The following is a 19,282-nucleotide window of genomic DNA, read 5'->3' on the forward strand; positions in this document are numbered from 1 at the left end:
TGTATCTCTCACTGCTATGGAAGTATGCTCCCCATTTAAATCCTCCTTTTGTGAGCATGAGCAATTTTATCAGAGCAGTGAGTCACAGTCCTCGGATAAGAATTTATCTTAGTCACGTACAAAATGATTTATTTTAACACGGTTAACAGACCTTGTTTCTGCTTCATACCATATTCACTAGCTTTGATTTTGACATAAATTTATGTCCCCATTAGAATTTAAGATTTTTCTAGTTTTTTTTAAAGATACAATATCCCCCATCTAGTTGAATTTTGGTTAAATTTGAGTCACTGCATATCATGTTTAATACATTGAAAATTTCAGCTGTATTATGAAGGCGAATGCAAGAGTATTTTCAGAAGTTAATTTTAAATATTTTGAATTCTAAACATTTGGGGAAAATTAATTTTTCAGCTGTTCGTACAAAGATGGTATACTGCAAAATTGATCAAACACAACGCAAAGTAGTTGTAAGGTAAGGTCTATTTTAATTGAACCAGAGAGTGAAAAAAAATTGTTGAATGTATTTGGTTATGTCTAGTCACTGCTGTGTGATAATGGTTTGGATAAACTGCCTATCAGCTCTCTTAGTCCTTAGTTATTGAAGGTCTCATATTTTTATCTTCATTCCAATAAGAGAATAACTTGTTTAAGGTGTTATCTGTATGAAAAGAACTAGCAGCTTTTTGTTGACAGATTCAAATGCCTTCATGTAATTACAGCTAAAATCTAACTCAAATTCTGAAGATATATGCAGTGCTCATCTATGAAATTTCAATTGTTCTGAATATTTATACATAGTCTCAAAGAATAAGTTTTAGACAGTTACTTTGAATTAGTTTGTGGATGAAAATGTAATAGCAGTTGAATGCAAAACAAGAATAAATTACAATGGTGAATGAGAAGTAAATCGTTGATCAATGGAACAATATTGACCAAGAGTTTAGAGACCTTTTCTTAAATAGGTATAGTTAAATCTTTCATGTCCACCAGGTAAGTACACTGTCATCAATACTGAGCTGGATCATTGTTGATTCCTGTAGTGAGATGTCAAAGCAAAGTACCTATTTGGCTTAAATGATGTGGATGTTGTGGAGATCTGAATTTAAAAACAAAGCATTGGAGGATCTCAGCATGTGTTTTTAGTATATTCAATATCAACTCTGCTTCTCTTTCCACTTATGCCACCAGATCTGTTGAGTTTCTTTTTGTTTTTATTGACTTTTCAGTGTGAGTGAAAATTATGAGTACTTATGCACGACAACATAAACTGAGCAAAACACTTTGAGATAGACTTTACACTCTAACCTTCATTGTACATTTTTTTCCTTTCTCATTAGTCACTCTACACACAGAACCTTTGGAAAACAACAGTGGCAGCAGTTGTATGACAGTCTTAACTCCTGGAAACAGAACTTGAACCAGGTGCGGAATAGCCTCCTCAGCATTTCCACCACATAAAGTCTAAAATGAAGGGACTTGCCAATCAATTCATTTTTAAGATCATTGTCAGAATTAAGATTTGTTTTAAAAACAAAACTGCTATTTGAATAAAGATCTATGGAATAATTTGAGTTTCAGCAATCTAATTAACTGTTTTTCTTTATTTGTCAAGCAGCACAGTAAATGTTTTGTAAAACTGAAAAAATTCTAAATTGCACCATAAGTTTTAAACCATAACGTATCTGTTCATTAACACAGAAAAATGGCTCCCAGAAGTTATACCTGCATACAAACAGAATAGGCATTAAGTTGGTGTTATCTTGATTACGCATTCAGCTTTCCTTTTCCGTGTGTGCTTGAGCCGGTCCAGACTAAGAAACCTTTCGATTTTGTTAATCTGTCCTTTGATGATGGCATACTGAGAATCTGCTTCCTCCTCGAACAGTAACTCTGGAGTGGCAGACATAGTGTTAGACGTAGAAACCTCTGGTGGCTTAATCTCTGGTGATCGGGGATGAAAGTATGATTGGGAACAAGAAATAGAAGATGTTTCTGTAAACTGTCTCTGATGTTTCATTGAAGCGGATGAAAAAGGAATCGTGGAACCTTCTCTGGAGGATGAACATAGTTTTTCCTAAATATAACAGATATGTATTGTAATAAAACTCATCAGTCTTTGTGACAGTCTTGTGAATCATCTTCGATTTTTTACTTCTACATAGATTGTAGATGGAAATCCAGCATACTTTACTGCTTGAAGGCCCCAATAAGTAGTTATACAGTCATCAGAATTTAAAATTCAGATTTCTAAACAATGATTCAGGAACATCAATCCCATCTCTAGATCAAGAATCACACTGTCTTGGGTTTGACAAAATTCATATATGGCAGTGAAGAGGCAATAATAAATGAATAAAATTTACTGTCTTTTCATAATATGGGTTATGATAACTTGAACTATTTCAAACAATGTTTTCAACCCAATTGCAATAGTGGCAAAGGGTCAGGAGTAATTGCAGCTCATAATTCAATTGGTTTGTATTAATTTGAAGAAGATTTTCATCTTGTACTCGTCAAAACAATCAGCAAGAATACCAATTCAAGGGAAAAACCAACATTTGAGAGGAATGGTTGGCAAGTGAACTCTGGTGAAAGGAGCTATCAACATAATTGTCATTTAACTGCCAAATTTTGTCTAAATTTTAACCTAGGCAGACTGACTGATTTCTCAGGACAATTAAATGCCATTTGTTGGTTCATTGTATTGTAATTGAGTCTAAAATTAGAATTGGTCATATCTATTTCTTGAGAATGGATTAACAAAAATGAGCATTTATCACAGGTGACCAAAATATTATGTTAACTACATGTCAGAGGAACTTTTCTATTGTCCAGTCTATTATGGATTTTAGTGTTCTACTATATTTTATACAGTATAGGATAATTGTTTTGAATATAAGTTAAATATTTTAACATGCCTTTTACACTAATACAGCAAACTAATAATGATTCTAGAAAGACATCTTTCTGCAAAGTGGTGAACGGTTATTTAACAAACTGTTGAAAAAAAGAACTCAAAGAAAATCCCTGTGAGCATTATGGTACAGAATGATGCATGTGATGGTCTCTCTGTGCCAGTTCCTTATTGATATTGACTTGAGGAGTAACTAACTATTGGACACATCTCTGGGGCTGGCCTTCTACTGTTCTCACAGCTAATAATTCCTTATTACCAAGGATTATTATCCTATGTAGCCCATCCAACAGATGCAGATATATTGTCCAAGAGTTCCAAACACAACGAATACCTGTCCTAGAACTCCCACAATACCTCCTAGTTGTAGATATCTCTTTGATCTAGTGTCTGCTCACAATCCTAAAAACTAAGTCATGTGTTACCTCCAATGATGAATTTGACAAAATTAACCTTAACACCAATTGACAAAGGTTCCACTGTACACAATATGTCTGTTTCCCAGCTCATTAGACTGGAATATTAATTGGAGTCTGCAGTCCCGTTGAATTTCAAAGATCACCAATGGTCTATGAACAATTATTGCCAATGCCATATAAAACAAGGGGTATGATTAAACACAATGAAAGGCAAAGCAAATTACTTCCTTAAGTTCTAGTTGATTTTTTATAAACAATTTATACATTAGAACCTGCAAATTACTTACTTCAAAATAACTTGACACAATGCTTTAAAAAATGGTTGTTCCAACAAGCAACTCCAAGGTTGACCTTCCCAGTTTTTGTTGGGTGCTTATAACCCATAAATACTTTTGCCAAACTATCAACAGTTTTGGGATACCACTACTAAATTGCAATAAATCTTCACAGGCAAGTATTAAATCTGAAACCATAAACAATGGAAAGAAAACCACTCAAGCCCCAAACACCACAATAATGTTACAGAAATATAGTTACAATGAAGATCTTCCAAAATCTTGAATTGTATATATGAAGTAAGCTGATATGACTAGGGTAATTAAAGCACAAGAGATACACATTAGAGACATGATCTGGAGCATGGACAAAATGTTTTAACTTGATGTAAGATCATAATGAGCTTGTAAAAGTTCATCCATTGCAAAAACATATGCCTCAAATTTCCTCTGAACCTGCATGAATAAAGCAAGGTTTTAAGCAACTAGTCAAATGTAACAATTCACCTTACAGATTCAGATAGAGTAACTTGATGCCAAAGTGCAGTTGCAGTAACTGCCAAGTACCTGAACATAGTCATAATATTATATGTTTTCTTCAAGGAGAGAATATGAACTGGGGTTAGCTGCTCACTGCACTTCTCCTTGGACAGCTATGAAAACAGCAATGAGGAAAGAAAGAGCTGACTGTATTCCATACTTGCATGTATAAGGAAGGAAGGAGCATGGAAAGAAAGGGTGGGATATGCAGTGAGAATGGAGAACATAGACAATAGTTTTACAGTCTTAGAGGGAAAAATGGAAATTTTGTAATTTAAACAATTAAATGGAGGTTAGACTAGTAGAATTTAGAAAGGGTCAGGGAATCAGCTAATTTTTTTTTGTGTGGTTTAAAGTAGAAGCATGAGAAATTAGAAGAATAGTGTTTAATGAAGTATGCTGAGTCTCCAACATTACAATATAAGTTTTAACCAGGCTCATCCTGGGAGTATGTCAATGAAGCAATCCACCATTAGCAGACCATGGTTACTATAGAATGTACTGAAGCAATTCGTAAATCCATAACTTTCACCAACTAGAAAGACAAAGAGCTACAGTTCACAACAGTACCATCACATCTGGTTTGCCTCCAGGTCACACACCAACAAGATTTAATATGTATAACAATTCCTTTATCAGTAAAGGATCAAGCTTCTGGATCTCCAACCTAACAGCAATGTGGCAACACTACTGCAAGGACTGTGATTGTTCAGGGTAGCTCACCACTGCTTCCAGCTTTTGGTTACTCATCATAAGAATGCATTTAAAATATAAGAATTTACGAGGTCTATTGCTGTGAACTGAATTCTTTATTCTGTTTAGTGTAAGATTGTGTGCCATTCTACTCAGTATATGAGAAAAATGATTTTGAATTATTTGGTAAATTATACCCAAGTTAAAAATGTTGCATTTCTGCTTCAAAGATTTAGTGGGAAAGCAGTTGACTAGTGAAGAATGTGAAAAGAAAACTACAGATTCAGGGAAGAAACTTGCACAGTAAGGAGGGTTGGCAACCAGACAGGGATTCAAACTCATTGGCAAAAAATGCAGGTGGAGATGTCTTATCAAACTGTTTTAATTTGAAGTGTATTACTTGAAGCAATGGTGAAGCCAGATTAAATAGAATCTTACAAAAGGGAATTGCATTTTTACCGAAGTAAGATTGTGCAAGGCAATGTGAACGTAACAGAATTGTTCTTTCAGAGAGCCGACACAGGTTTGAACCGAAGAATGTTAATGTTCAAGTTGAGATTAGAGTTACATTTTTGTAACAGGTTTTGTAGGAAGATCTTATTTTATTATTTTAACCTAGGTAAGGTCAATGATAGAATTACAACGGAAGTGAATTAAATAAAGCATGCAGTCTCCGATGGCCTGAATTATACACAGACAGTAAAACATTCAGAATTTTTATGAAAGTGGAGGAGGCACTGCCATAGAGAGGCAAAATGGCCAATGCAGATTTAAAAGGAAATAATAAGAACTCTCTGATGATAATGGAGAATAATAAATAAACAGTGCAGGACATTGTGAATAGAAAAACTCACTGCAGACACCACAAAAGAAATGCAATACTAATATAAAACTACCCATTACTGGATGTACATTTCACTGTATGTGAGGATAAAAACGGAAACTAGAAAGGGTTGGGGGGAGGATTAATGTTGAAGTATCTTACCCACATATATGAACATAATGAGAATTCAGAGGGGGAATGGAAGGTTAAACATGATTTTAAATATTTTCAACACTGTAGCATCAATACAGTATACAAAAATGTACAGTATATCGTATTACATTTTGGATAAATATTTTGTGTATTCTACATTATATCTGGTCAGGGTTTTTTTTGGTTCTGGTTTTTTACATGTTCATTATAATAATATACATATGATACATTAAATTGCAAACTAATCTTTCAAACTGTTCAGCTTTCAAAATGTTACTGTTATTGAATTAGTGGGGACATGATGAATTTGAGTAAAAAGTGAGGTCTGCAGATGCTGGAGATCACAGTTGAAAATGTGTTGCTGGTTAAAGCACAGCAGGTTAGGCAGCATCCAAGGAATAGGAAATTCGATGTTTCGGGCATAAGCCCTTCATCAGGAATCAATAGATGAATTTGATGCAACTTGTCAGTTGTGCATGCAAGGATCACATAACAAGAAAAATGAGTCAAACATAAAAAATACACATGGAATCTGGAAATAAATGACTATAAATAAATGATTATCTTCAGAATTAATCTTAAATCATACCAAACAAAGTCCCATGTAATTGATGGATATACACTATAGAACCCCTGCAGTGTGGAAACAGGCCATTTGGCCCAACAAGTCCACACTGACCCTCCAAGGAGTAACTTACCCTATTACTGTACATTTACCCCTGACTAATAATCCACACATAATTGAACATTATAGGCATTTTAGCATAGCCAATTCACAAAATCTGCACATCTTTGGACTACAAGAGGAAACCCATGCAAACGCAGGTGTACAAACTCCACACACAGTTGCCCGGAATCAAACCCAGGTCTCTGGTGCTATGAGGTAGCAGTGCTAACCGCCCATATTGTGGAATTTATTTCATTCACTCATGGGATATGGGCCTTGCTGGCTCAGCCAGCATTTATTACATCCCTAAATGCCATTGAGAAGGTGATGTCTTCTTGCAGTCCATTTGATGTAGGTACACCCACAATGCTGCTGGGGAACGAGTTACAGGATTCTAACCCAGCAATAGTCCAGAAACAGCAGTATATTTACAAATGAAAACAATGAGTGGCTTGGATAGGAATCTGCAGATGTTCATGTTTACATGTAACTGCTGCCTTGTCCTTTTAAATGGTAGTGATTAGGAAAGGTGCTGTTTAAGGAACTTGGTGAACCTTGCACAGAAATTACAAGTATCTACCATTTGTCTTTTAGAGACTATAAGTGTTGCTTTTTTTCCCCCAGTATATAATCAACTTCCCCAAAAATTATGCTTGTTACAGTTTTCATCATTAAAGAGGAAGGCATCTTTAGTCATTTTGATCTTCACCATACTAATGTCAAATGTCCTAATGCGACTGCACCTGTACCTCAATGACAATTCTTTGGAGCATCTATTTCATTCATAAATGCAATCTTTTGCAATCCCTTATCCTTAGAATGATGTTTGAAAGCTGAAAATGTACATTAAACAAGATCACATCTAATATGGTTATACAAAAAGTTGGCAGAATCACACCAAGTCTGCAATCAGCAGCTTCCAGCCAGAGTAAAAAAAAAATCCCATTTTTTAATCTCGTGTAAAACAGTGAAATGAGATTCTTGCTTGTGAGCACTGAAAGGCCTGTTTGTGTGTGTTTGCATCCTCATTATGGCATCATATCACCAAATTAATATGCTGTTTTCTATTCTCACACATGATAGAAAATAGAGTGATAAGTTCCAACATGAAAGTCAGTTCAACTCCAGTTTGCTGCTTGTTCTTCCAGCCATACATCAATCACTAACATCTGAGTGCATGCTCCATGGAGAGTGACTGCAGGCAACCCAAGTCTCTGTCTGTAAAGCAGGATGTCAATTACTCTCCGTCCAACATGCCTTAGGCAAGTAAAACAAACTGCAAGGCGGCTGGGTACTGTCACTGGGTGCCCAACTGGGCTTTAAAGTCCTGCCATTGGTCCGTATGTCTGCCTGCAGCAAGTGGGAGAATATGACAAGCAGAGTGCCACGGGATGTGATACAAAGTTAATGAGATAAGTTTGGAAAGATACCACAAGAAAATACCAAGAATTATATTTAGCTGATTTCTAAGATGATTCAATCTCTAGTCTTGTTCCAATTTCAAAAATAAAATAAATAATTTATATAACATTTTTTACACCTCAGGATAATCCATAGCCAATTAAGTACTTTTGTGACATAACCATTGTTGCAAAACAGCAAACACTAGGAATAGAAAGTAAGATTACTATATCCTAAATATGCACATGACACAACTCCTTCACCACAAGTTGTAAACACATCCTGGTCTGGATTTGTAAGCTTTAAAATAAGTGAGATTGACCATTCCTTCACAATCACCTCAGTATCACAATGAATGACTAATAATAGGTTCACTATTTAAAATTTCTCCATGTCATTAGTACAGACCTTTGCTTCAATGTCCACTAATCTGAAGCTTCATTAACAAATTGCCAAAGTTCAAAGGTTGATGATTTAATCAAGAGTCATTTGTCATAGAAATGCTGTGAACAGTTACACCGGTATCTGTAGATGATCTTTCCTGAGATTTTACAACTCTCAATCATTCGTTATGCTTAGCATTGCTCTAAGACATGTTAGTGGCATAGCTAGATCTAATAGGATACACCTCACAAGGAGCCAGGTTTTTCAGGGCTTCTTCAAGGGTTGTTAAAACATTTATATGATGTGATTCTTGATCTATTTTGCAGTCAGGTATTCAATTGTTCTCGTAAAATGGATTTCCCATCGTGTTGCTCATAATTAAGTTCAAGCATGCACTGTTTTATGTTGGCAGATTACAATGCTTTATTGCATTTGTAAGAAGCCCAATATCATTGGCTCATTCTTTAAAAGCATTAGGCCTAGTTAACATCTATGTCAAGTTGCCTAAGGTTTGCCCAATCAACTGGAAACAAGTACTATTTTTTAATAAATTTGAAACTTTGAAATGTAATGGATGGATATTTCATGAAATTAATTCTTCATTATATATTGTTACAGTATATTGAAACTATGCTCTCCTGCTATGCCACTTTGAGGTGTTATCTTGGGTTTTTAAACATCTTTTTAAAATTATACTTTTCTTGGCAATTTATACTTTGTACAGGATAGACTGCATACCATTTCCTCCTTTTCTGCCTTTGGTGTGTACAGTATGCATATTTTCTCCCTATGTTCTATTTCTGTCTAGATCAACTTCATTTGTAAAATATAGTGCCAATGTGCTTCCCAATATTTTTTGAAATCCATCTGTTTTAATTGCATGTTTGCATATAAAATGGTACATTCTTCTCAAATTATCTCACCAAAGATTTGGAACAATGTTTCCACTTACCTGATCTGCAGGCTGTGAAAAATCAGCAAGTGTCTGTGCTGTTGTATTCCACTCACCAGAATTTCTCTTGGGGTAAAGAGGAATACTGGAGGTATTAAAAGTGTCATTTAGCCTTTTAGTACTGGGAGAATCTGAGTGACAGAGAGGAAATGGTTACAAATACACTCAATGTGCTAAACTTTGAAAATCCCCAGATGCTAATTTTGAAGTCATTGAACTTCTAGTTTCCTATCTGACCTTGAGAATTATTCAAATTTAATCAGAGATACTTCACTGTTCATCCATTCACTGGACAATTTCCTATTCTAATATAGGCTTTGATCTTATTGTGCCATGGAGTACAGTAAAATCGTTTGAAATATGCCTTCAAAAAGTATGTTTCCTTTAGCATACTTGACTAATGGCAATTACTAGGAAAGGACAAATACTAATTTCTAAATTAAAATTCTGCATTTTACTGGTTTTTTTTTGTTTCTGAAGAAGTATTTCAGCTATTTCTAGCACGGATGGCTTCCTGTCAGAGGTAAAGAAAAATATACTCATAGAGTTCATGTCCGTGTCTGCACTTAATCTCATAGGCTTTGATAAATTAATCTTCAGAGACTGTAATTCACCTTTGATTGGTCTGTGATGGAAAATCCCATGTGACCAATACATCTTGGGTCTTTGTGAATAAGCCAGGCTGGGAGAAAGACACATGTATTTGGAACTGGATGCTTACTTCAAAAGTTCTACAGAGGATACTAGAATAATTGGGGTGAATTATAAGCCAAAAATCTATTAAAAGGAATCACCATTATCATAAAATTTTAAGAGTGAAATGCAACAGTTTTGTAATTTATTTTAACTTTAAGATTCAATCACTGGTTTTCTACATATACACGTGCATTTGTGACCTGATTTACCATGGCTTTACCCTGGGTCATCTAGATTCAGAAGCACTTTTTTGTTCACTTGTGGGATGGCCAGCAGTAATTGCATGTCCCTAATTGATCCTGAGAAGGTGGTGTTGAGCTGCATTCTTGAAACTCTATCGTCTCCCTGCTATGAATTAACCTACAATACCCTCAGGGAGGGAATTCTAGGATTTTGATCCAGCAAGTCAAGGAATGATGATATATTTCCAAGTCAGGATGCTAAGTGGCTTGGCATGGAATTTGCAGATGGTATCTGATGCCCTTATCCTTCTCGGTGGAAGTGGTCATGAGTTTGGAAGATGCAGTCTGAGGATCTTTGGTGAATTTCTGCAATGGATCTTGCAGATAGTACACACTGCTGCTACTGAGTGTGTGATGGAGGGAGTGGATGTTTGCAAATCAGCAGCGCGTATACACTTAATGGTAAAGTCCTGGGGAGTGCTGTTGAACAAAAAAAAACCTTGGAGCACAGGTTCATAGTTCCTTGAAAGTGGAGTCGCAGGTAGGTAGGATAGTGAAAGCGATGTTTGGTATGCCTTCCTTTATTGGTCAGAGCAATAGAGTGTAAGAGTTGGGAAGTCATGTTACTGCTGTACAAGTCATTGGTTAGGCCTCTTTCGGTATATTGTGATCAATTCTGGTCTCGCTTCTATCTGAAGGATGTTGTGAAACTTGAAAGGGTTCAGAAAAGATTTAGAAGGATGTTGCCAGGATTGTAGGATTTGAGTTATAGGGAGAGGCTGAAGAGGCTAGGGCTGTTTACCCTGGACCATCAGAGGCTGAGAAAGGGACCTTATTGCGGTTTATAAAATCATAAAGGGCATGGATAGGGTAAATAGACAAGGTCTTTTCCCTGGGGTGGGAGGGGAGAATTTAAAAAGGGATCTAAGGGGCAACCTTTTCACACAGAGGGTGGTGCATGTATGGAATGAGCTGCCAGAGGAAATGGTGGAGGCTGGTACAATTACAACATTTAAAAGGCATCTGGATGGGTATATGAATAGGAAGGGTTTAAAGGTACATGGGCCAAGTGCTGGAAATTGAGACTAGATTAGGTTAGGATATCTGGTCGGCATGGATGAGTTGGACAGAGGGGTCTGCTTCTGTGTCATACATCTCTATGACTCAATGTGAATTTGATACCAATCAGTCAGGCTGCTTTGTCCTGGATGGTGTCAAGCTTGAGTGTTGTTGAAGGTGCACCCATCCAGGCAAGTGTGAACTATTCCTTTATCACACCTGACTTAAGCCTTGCAGATGATGAATAGGTTTTGGAGAGTCAGGAGGTAAGTTACTCACAGTAGTATTCCTAGCCTCTAACCTGCCCCTGTTGCCGCTGTATTTATATGGTAAGTCCACTTGACTTTCTGGTCAATAGTGACCCTCAGAATGTTGATAATGGGGGATTCAGTGATGGTAATGTCAAGGGATTTTGTAAATGGAAGAACTAGGCTAGGGAAATGACATGTTCTGGAGCACAGTCCTCAGTGCTATTGTTGGAATGTTGTCAGGATTCATAGCCTTTGCACTATCCAGTGTCTCCAAACGTTTCTTGAAATTATGTGGAGTGAAATTAATTGGCTGAAGATTGGCATCTATGATGGTGGACCACTGAAGGAGGCCACGATGGATCATTCCTTTGGCATTTTACAGATTGCTGCAAATGCTTCAGCCTGATCTTTTGCCCTAATGTGTTGAGCTCTTCCAACATTGAGGATGGGGATATTTGTGGAGTCTCCTCCTCCAGTAAGTTGTTTAATTGTCCAGCTCCATTCACAACTGGATGTGGCAGGACAAATCCAATGGTTGTGTGATGACTTAGCTCTATCTATCATTTGCTGCTTATGCTGTTTGGCATGCTTTCTGTTTGCTAGCCTCACCACATTGACAGCTTATTTTTAGGTATGCCTGGTATGCCTCCTGCACTCTCCATTGACCCAAGGTTGATACCCTGGTTTGATGGCAATGATTGAGTGGGGATATGCCAGACCATGAAGTTGCAGGTTGTGCTGGGGTACAATGCTGTTGATGGCCCATAGTGCCGCTATGATACATAATCTTGAGTTACTCGATGGGTTCAAATCTATCCTGTTTAGCACAGTGGTAGTGCCACACAACACATTGGAAGGTATGCTCAATGGGAAGGCAGGATTTTGTTGTAAAGAAGATATAAGGCATGCTTGCCTACATCGGCTGGGGCACTGAGTATACATACATAAAAATGGCAAGTTATGGTAAAGCAATAAAAGACTTTAGTTAGGCCACATTTTTGGAGTGTTGTGTGCGGTTCTGGTTTCCACAATACAGAAAAGATGCAGAGGCTTTGAAGAGATGCAAAAGACATATACCAGGATGTTCCCTGGATTGGAGTATATTAGCTATAAAGAGAGAATGGCCAAACTTGGATGGCTTTCGCTAGAGTATCAGAGACTGAGGGCAACCTGATAGAAGCATACAAAATTATGAGAAGCATGGATAGGCTGGATAATCAATCTTTTTCCTGGGGTGCAATACTCAACTTTTAGGTGAGAGGAAAAATGTTTAAGGGAGATGTGTAAGGAACATGTTTTTACACAGAGGATGGTAGGCGCCTGGATCGCACTGTTTGGGCAGTGGTACAATTACCCGTTCTGAGGAACGGTCACTCGACTCAAAACATTAATTCTTTTGATTTCTCTCCACAGATGCAGTCAGATCTGCAGAGCTTTTCCAGCAATTTTTGTTTTTGTTTGTAAAGTGGAAGAAGCAGATACATTAGCAAAGTTTAAAATGCATTTAGACAGACACATGAATTGGCAGGGAATAAACGGATACAGACCATGTGCAGGCAGATGGGTTTAGTTTAGAGTGACAACAGCACAGACATGAGGGCCTGTTGCTGTGCTATACTCTTCTATGTTCTGTTTTTCCAAAAGTCTGATAAAACAGTAATAGAGACCATGAAGTTATTTAATTCAAATAAAAATTCAAAGTTTGGGAGAAGATTTGTAGCTCGGGTGCTCGTTGTTGTGGTTCTGTTCGCCGAGCTGGGAGTTTTTGTTGCAAACGTTTTGTCCCCTTTCTAGGTGACATCCTCAGTGCTTGGGAGCCTCCTGTGAAGCGCTTCTGTGATGTTTCCTCCGGCATTTATAGTGGCTTGTCTCTGACGCTTCCGGTTGTCAGTTGCTGTCCGCTGCAGTGGCCGGTATATTGGGTCCAGGTCGATGTGTTTGTTGATAGAATCTGTGGATGAGTGCCATGCCTCTAGGAATTCCCTGGCTGTTCTCTGTTTGGCTTGCCCTATAATAGTAGTGTTGTCCCAGTCTAATTCATGTTGTTTGTCATCTGCGTGTGTGGCTACTAAGGTTAGCTGGTGTTCATGGATGCAGGTTGTTAGCTGTCTTCCTGTTTGTCCTATGTAGTGTTTTGTGCAGTCCTTGCATGGGATTTTGTACACTACGTTGGTTTTGCTCATGCACAAAACACTAAATAGGACAAACAGGAAGACAGCTAACAACCCGCATCCATGAACACCAACTAGCCACAAAAACGACACGACCAGCTATCCTTAGTAGCCACACACACAGATGACAAACAACATGAATTCGACTGGGACAACACTACTATTATAGGGCAATCCAAACAGAGAACAGCCAGGGAATTCCTAGAGGCATGGCACTCATCCACAGATTCTATCAACAAACACATCGACCTGGACCCAATATACCGGCCACTGCAGCGGACAGCAACTGACAACCGGAAGCGTCAGAGACAAGCCACTATAAATGCCGGAGGAAACATCACAGAAGCGCTTCACAGGAGGCTCCCAAGCACTGAGGATGTCACCTAGAAAGGGGACGAAACGTTTGCAACAAAAACTCCCAGCTCGGCAAACAGAACCACAACATCAAATAAAAATTCTCTAGTGTTGGAAAGAAAATTGGAGCCTCTATGAATTGCAGCTAGATCTGGACAAACGCGTGCAACCACAGCATGGATCCCATTGGCTGGACACTCACTATAAATTAGGTTGATTCCAACAACATGGGATTTTGATTGCCTTCAAGTTGAGCTAAATTCAGAGTCTGCCTCCTTGGTGGAGGCTGTAGTGCTTTGCGTTGGATTTGCCTTTGGGTAGAGAACTGAAGGAAAAGAATCCCACAGTTCTCTTGCACCTGGATTTCTAGTCTAGTAATATTACTGCTATGCTATCATACCCCATTCATCATTCATTTTTACCACTGGATATGCCAAAAGAAGATATTACCTGTTGCACTAGAATTTCTCAAACTTATTTCACCGATTTGTTTTGGAAAAGTAAATGCTGAAGGGATTCTTCCGCTTACATCAGGAGCCTCCAACTTGTCTCTCAGTAATGAAACTGAGAGTGATGTTGAGGCTTTATTTGACATATCCTTTTCTTTCCCAGAATCTAAAAAAGGCAGTTCACAAAGTTTCCAGCCACTTTGACTTGGTGCCTTGGTGCTTGTGCATTTTATGTCAGAAGTTGATGTTTTATTCTTGTCATCTAAAGCAATGTTTGCAACCATGTTAATTGAAGCACTTGTAAAGCTGGGCTTTAATTTATTTTCTGTTATCTTGGAAGTAGTTCTTGTTTCTAGTACTTCAGCATGCAAATCCATTTTAGTAGCTGCTGTTTGCTGACTTTCCGCAGTGGATTCAAAACCATTTGCATTGCCATTAGTTTCCTCTGTACTTTGGGAGACAGGAGCTAAAACCATACTATGGTCAGCATTACATATGAAGTTTGGTGAATGGATATTTGTCATAATTAAACAGTTGTCACTTTGTGTGAAGTTACCCAGCAATTGTTTCTGGTTTCCCAAAGCTTCAGCATTGGACACAATTGCCTGAATATCTTGATTTGCTTCACTGTCAGAAATCATAGTTTCCAGATTATGCGGTTCTTTCTGCTGATCATCAGTCCTAACAAGATTGTTTTGTTCATTACTACTGATTTCCTTGATAATATCTTCCTCATGGTTGTTAGACCCAAGATTCCCTACTTTAACTGAAACATCTGACTGGGGTTTACTGTCAACATCAACACTACTGTTAATTTTACAGGATGCAATTGATGGAATGCAGTGGTCAGTGGGCAGTTTTATGGGACTGACATCTGATTTACTGCAGGGTTTATGGAATTGACAAAATTCAACGATGTTGTTGTTTGCACAGTTTTCTTGCATCAGAATATTTGCTTGGCTATGTTCATGCTGCTGTTGTAAACTGGATTTCTGCTCATTTTTAGTTTCATCAAGTACTGGGTGGGATACAAGGTCAAAACTACTTTGCTGAGATTGGATTGTATCCTCTCGTACTTCATTTGCATCACCTTCCTTCATTATAATCTCAGTGGTGCAAGCAGCTGCTTTGGCTTCAGTCCTCGGTGATTCATTTATAAAGACACCTTTGTCACATTGTGTAGTTTTCGTCTTATCATTCATATTATAAACTGCTTCAGTTCTGCCTCCATCGACTTTGTGTGTAATGGAGTCTGTCTGCTGACCGATATCTGCACTGCAGACACCTAATGCATCAGCACTGTCTGGGAGCTTCTTTCCTCCTTTCATTGGGACTTCTGCCAAACAGACAGAAGTGCACTGCAAATTGATTTTTGCACTCGCAAATTCAGCTTCAGTGCAAGTGTTTCCTGTTTCACCCTGTTGGGTGTCATTGGGCTCACCAGCATTAATGGTCAGAGTTGATACAATGGTGTACTGTCTTTCATTCACAAACACAGCTCCATTATCGGTTGCTTTTTCTGGCATTTCTGCAGCTGTCTTGACAGTATCTGGTGACCATATATTACTGTTTGTAACTGTAATGATAAAATACAAGATTAACCTTGAAAGCACACATTTCAATTCCTTAAGTTTCTCTATTTATTCCAGGCAGGTTTAAGTAGTGATGTTTAAATTAGTGGATCTCTAATGACTTTGATTTAGGTAAGTTAGTGAGTACATTATTTTATAACAGCCACCCATATAGCACACAATGCATTATTGTATATTAATGTCCCATAACATTGCAACAAATAAGAGCAATCATTATGAACTATAGTCTGTTTCTCAACGTTTTCATAAATATTTCCATTTCCTCACTACTCCGAACCTCAAAACTGTATAGCTATCCTGGTCGCTGTATGTTGCTCTTAACCTGTTTCTTTGCTTGATGTACTAAATTTCTTTTTTGCCGAATAGAAATTTATTTTTAAGAAAACCCATTAAAAGTTTTATATAAATGTTGAAACTTCCAACAGAAAGCCACTGAATCTTGGTCACACGTTACGTACAGAATTATACATTTTGCAGGACATCCTTGGTAGTCAATATATTGTGTGCAACTGTTCAGCGTTGGAAGAGTCAATGACTTAAATGTGATATTTAGCTAATTGCTGCAAATGTGGTGATGAGTAACAAACAGTCTTTTGAGAGGCATAAGAAATGAGCTTTCGGCTTGTATCTCGGCTTTGACTTTCGGAGTTTCACGTTTAGTTTGTGGGGGCAATGTATGGGTCTAAGTCTTAGTCTGAAATAAACCTAAGTAAAGGCAATTACTAGTGTAGGAAGACAGAGATAATTACTGCCAATTGGGAAGACAGTTTGAAAGGTATGACAGAAGAGAAGCAGTAGCAGATATTTGAAGAGACATTGCAGACCATTTTCAATTATGTGGTCAATTAAAGACATCATGAAATTGAAAGAACATACAATGTTAGTGAAAGGTCAGAGATTGGTTAGATTTTAGAAACCAAAGAATGATTCAGAAAAAGTAAGAAATTAAAAATGAGAGAAAGCAAGCTGGATATAAGATAGACAATATGAGTTTCTATAAGTATTTAGAAAGGAAATAAGAAACTGATGTGTATTAGTTCCTGAGAGGGTGAGACCAGGAAACATACAATTGAAGACAAGGAAATATTAAATAGGTATTTGTGTCTATCACAATCGCTAGGAAGAAAGAACTACAGAAACTATTAGAACTAAAGACTAGTAAAGCCTCTGACTGCCATACCCTAGTGTCTTAAAATAAGTGGTTGCAGAGATAGAAACGCATGAGTTGTGATTTTCCAAAATTGCCTCAATTTGGGAAAGGATCCAATGAATTGAAAATTTGCAAATGTTCAAGAAAGGTGAGAGGCAAGAAGGATGTAACAATAGGCCAGGCAGCCTAACATTTGTCATAGGAAAGTATTAGAATCCACTATTAAGAAATTAAAGCAGGATACTTAGAAAATCATAATATAAACAGGCACCATCAATATGGTTTTGAGAAAGAAAAATATAGACAGAAATCTAAAATGGCTTGATACCGCACAATTGGAAGAAAAGTCAGCAGTTAGCCAAAAACCTTTTAACAAGCCTGCCCCGCAAGCCATAGCATACTGTAGTGGTCTACTTTAGTGGATTTTCACACCTCAGTGGGTGGATGCAACTCCTGCTGGAGATTCCAGCCAATCTGACAGGCTGGCAACTCCAATTGGAACAGTAGAGCCAGAGGTCAGTAGTCCCAAGTCCTACTCGGGCTATAACCAATACCAGGATGAAAGTCCAACAGAACCCCAAACTCAGGTAGGTAAGGGACATTGGGTAGGAAGGATTTGGTGATGTTAGGTGTGCATTAGGGGGCTAGAAGTGTCAGTCTTAAAGCCTGCATGAGAAGAAGGTTGGGGGTTAATGCTTTTCTTTTTCTGACCTCTAGAACCTTGTAAAATTAAAATGGGTTGCCCATTTCCACCCATCTGCTTGCACTGAACATATTCTGGCATGGGCAGGATAACATTTTAATAAGCTCGATAATATCTATTTTCATATAGTGGAGGGCTATCAATTTTAGCATTGAGCTACCCTCAGTATATGTTGAATGTGGGGAACAAAAATAAGATGGGGTGGCCTCTTGTTTTGTTAGTTTATTAAAGTTTGCTGAGGAAAGTAACAAGGTGGATAAAGAAGAACCTGTAAACATTTTGTACTTGGATTTCTACATAACATTCAATTAGGTGACATATAGGGTTGTTAGACAAAATAAGAACTCATGGTTTAAGGGATGGTGATCGAGGATTGGTTAGCTTCAGGAAACAGATAAAATGATTATTTTAAAGTTGGCAAGCTGTAACTAGTGGAATGTCAGAGGCAGAGTACTCAACTATTTACAGTCTACGTGAAAAAATTGGATAAAGGGACTGAATGTATGGTAGATAAATTTGCTGATGACACTGAGACAATACGAAATCAAATTGTTCAGGCTACCGAGGGATTTAGATGGGCTCAGTGCGTAAGTTTTTAAAAAATGGGCAGGTGGAGTTGAATGAGAGAAAAATTTCCATTTTGGTAGGAAGAACAGCAAAGCAGCATACTATTTCGATGGAGAAAGACTGCAGAGCTTTTCATTACGGAACTTTATAGATGTCTTGGTGCACATGTGACAGAAACTCAGTATGCAGATGCAGCAAGTGATTAGGAAAGAGAACCAAATTTAAAAGTAGGGAACTGCTAATACAGTTGTGTAGGAACATGCTTTAACTGCGTCTGGAGTACTGAGTACAGTATTGGTCTCCCAATCTGTGAGAAAGGATATAACTCCATTACAGGCAGTGCAGAGCAAGCTCACTCAACAGATTCCTAGGATCAAAGATTTAGTTTATGATGAAACGCTATGTAGCTTAGACTTATTCACATTAGAATTTCAAAGAATGCAAAGTGATCCTATTGAAACAAAGAAGGTTCTGAGGGGACATGATATGGTGGCTGCTGAAAGGATATTTCTCCTTGTGGGGTGATGGTCTAGAAGTAGGGGCCACAGTTTTTAAAAATCAGTGTTTTATTTAATACTGAAATTAGGAATCTATTTCTCACAGGATATTAGTCGGTGGAATTCTGTCATGAGTAGATAGTATAGGCAGAGCTATTGTATATATTCAAGGCAGAGTTAGAAATGAATTTTTAGACTGTCATGAGCAACGCATCATGGACAGACTTCTTTGTCACTGTCAGATTAATCATGTTCTTACTGGGACTCCTCCTGTTGCTAATTCTTCTGTCCTTGGGAGTTTTTGTCTTGGTCTGCCTGAGGATGGGGCTGGATCATGTAGAACTGCAGAACTTACTTTCCGACATTCCATGAATCTATATGCCATTA

At 37.7% G+C, this 19,282-nt stretch overlaps 2 protein-coding genes across 2 annotated transcripts in view; one reads left to right on the top strand and one right to left on the bottom strand.

Moving 5' to 3' along the window:
* eif3m (eukaryotic translation initiation factor 3, subunit M) overlaps positions 1-1,569 on the top strand; it is a 55,870-nt gene extending 54,301 nt beyond the window's left edge. The window contains exons 10-11 of the mRNA XM_060838569.1: positions 415-475; positions 1,341-1,569. Coding sequence (XP_060694552.1) covers positions 415-475; positions 1,341-1,461 — 182 coding nt within the window. The 3' untranslated portion in view covers positions 1,462-1,569. The remainder of the gene's footprint in view (positions 1-414; positions 476-1,340) is intronic.
* A 178-nt stretch (positions 1,570-1,747) lies between these two features.
* Positions 1,748-19,282, bottom strand: part of LOC132824314 (coiled-coil domain-containing protein 73-like) — a 128,741-nt gene continuing 111,206 nt past the window's right edge. Inside the window, exons 17-19 of the mRNA XM_060838660.1 lie at positions 14,388-15,962; positions 9,225-9,355; positions 1,748-2,077 (exon numbers count right to left, since the gene is read on the bottom strand). Coding sequence (XP_060694643.1) covers positions 1,748-2,077; positions 9,225-9,355; positions 14,388-15,962 — 2,036 coding nt within the window. The remainder of the gene's footprint in view (positions 2,078-9,224; positions 9,356-14,387; positions 15,963-19,282) is intronic.

This window comes from Hemiscyllium ocellatum, chromosome 18, assembly GCF_020745735.1.
Source record: "Hemiscyllium ocellatum isolate sHemOce1 chromosome 18, sHemOce1.pat.X.cur, whole genome shotgun sequence".
In the NCBI taxonomy this organism is placed as follows: domain Eukaryota; kingdom Metazoa; phylum Chordata; class Chondrichthyes; order Orectolobiformes; family Hemiscylliidae; genus Hemiscyllium; species Hemiscyllium ocellatum.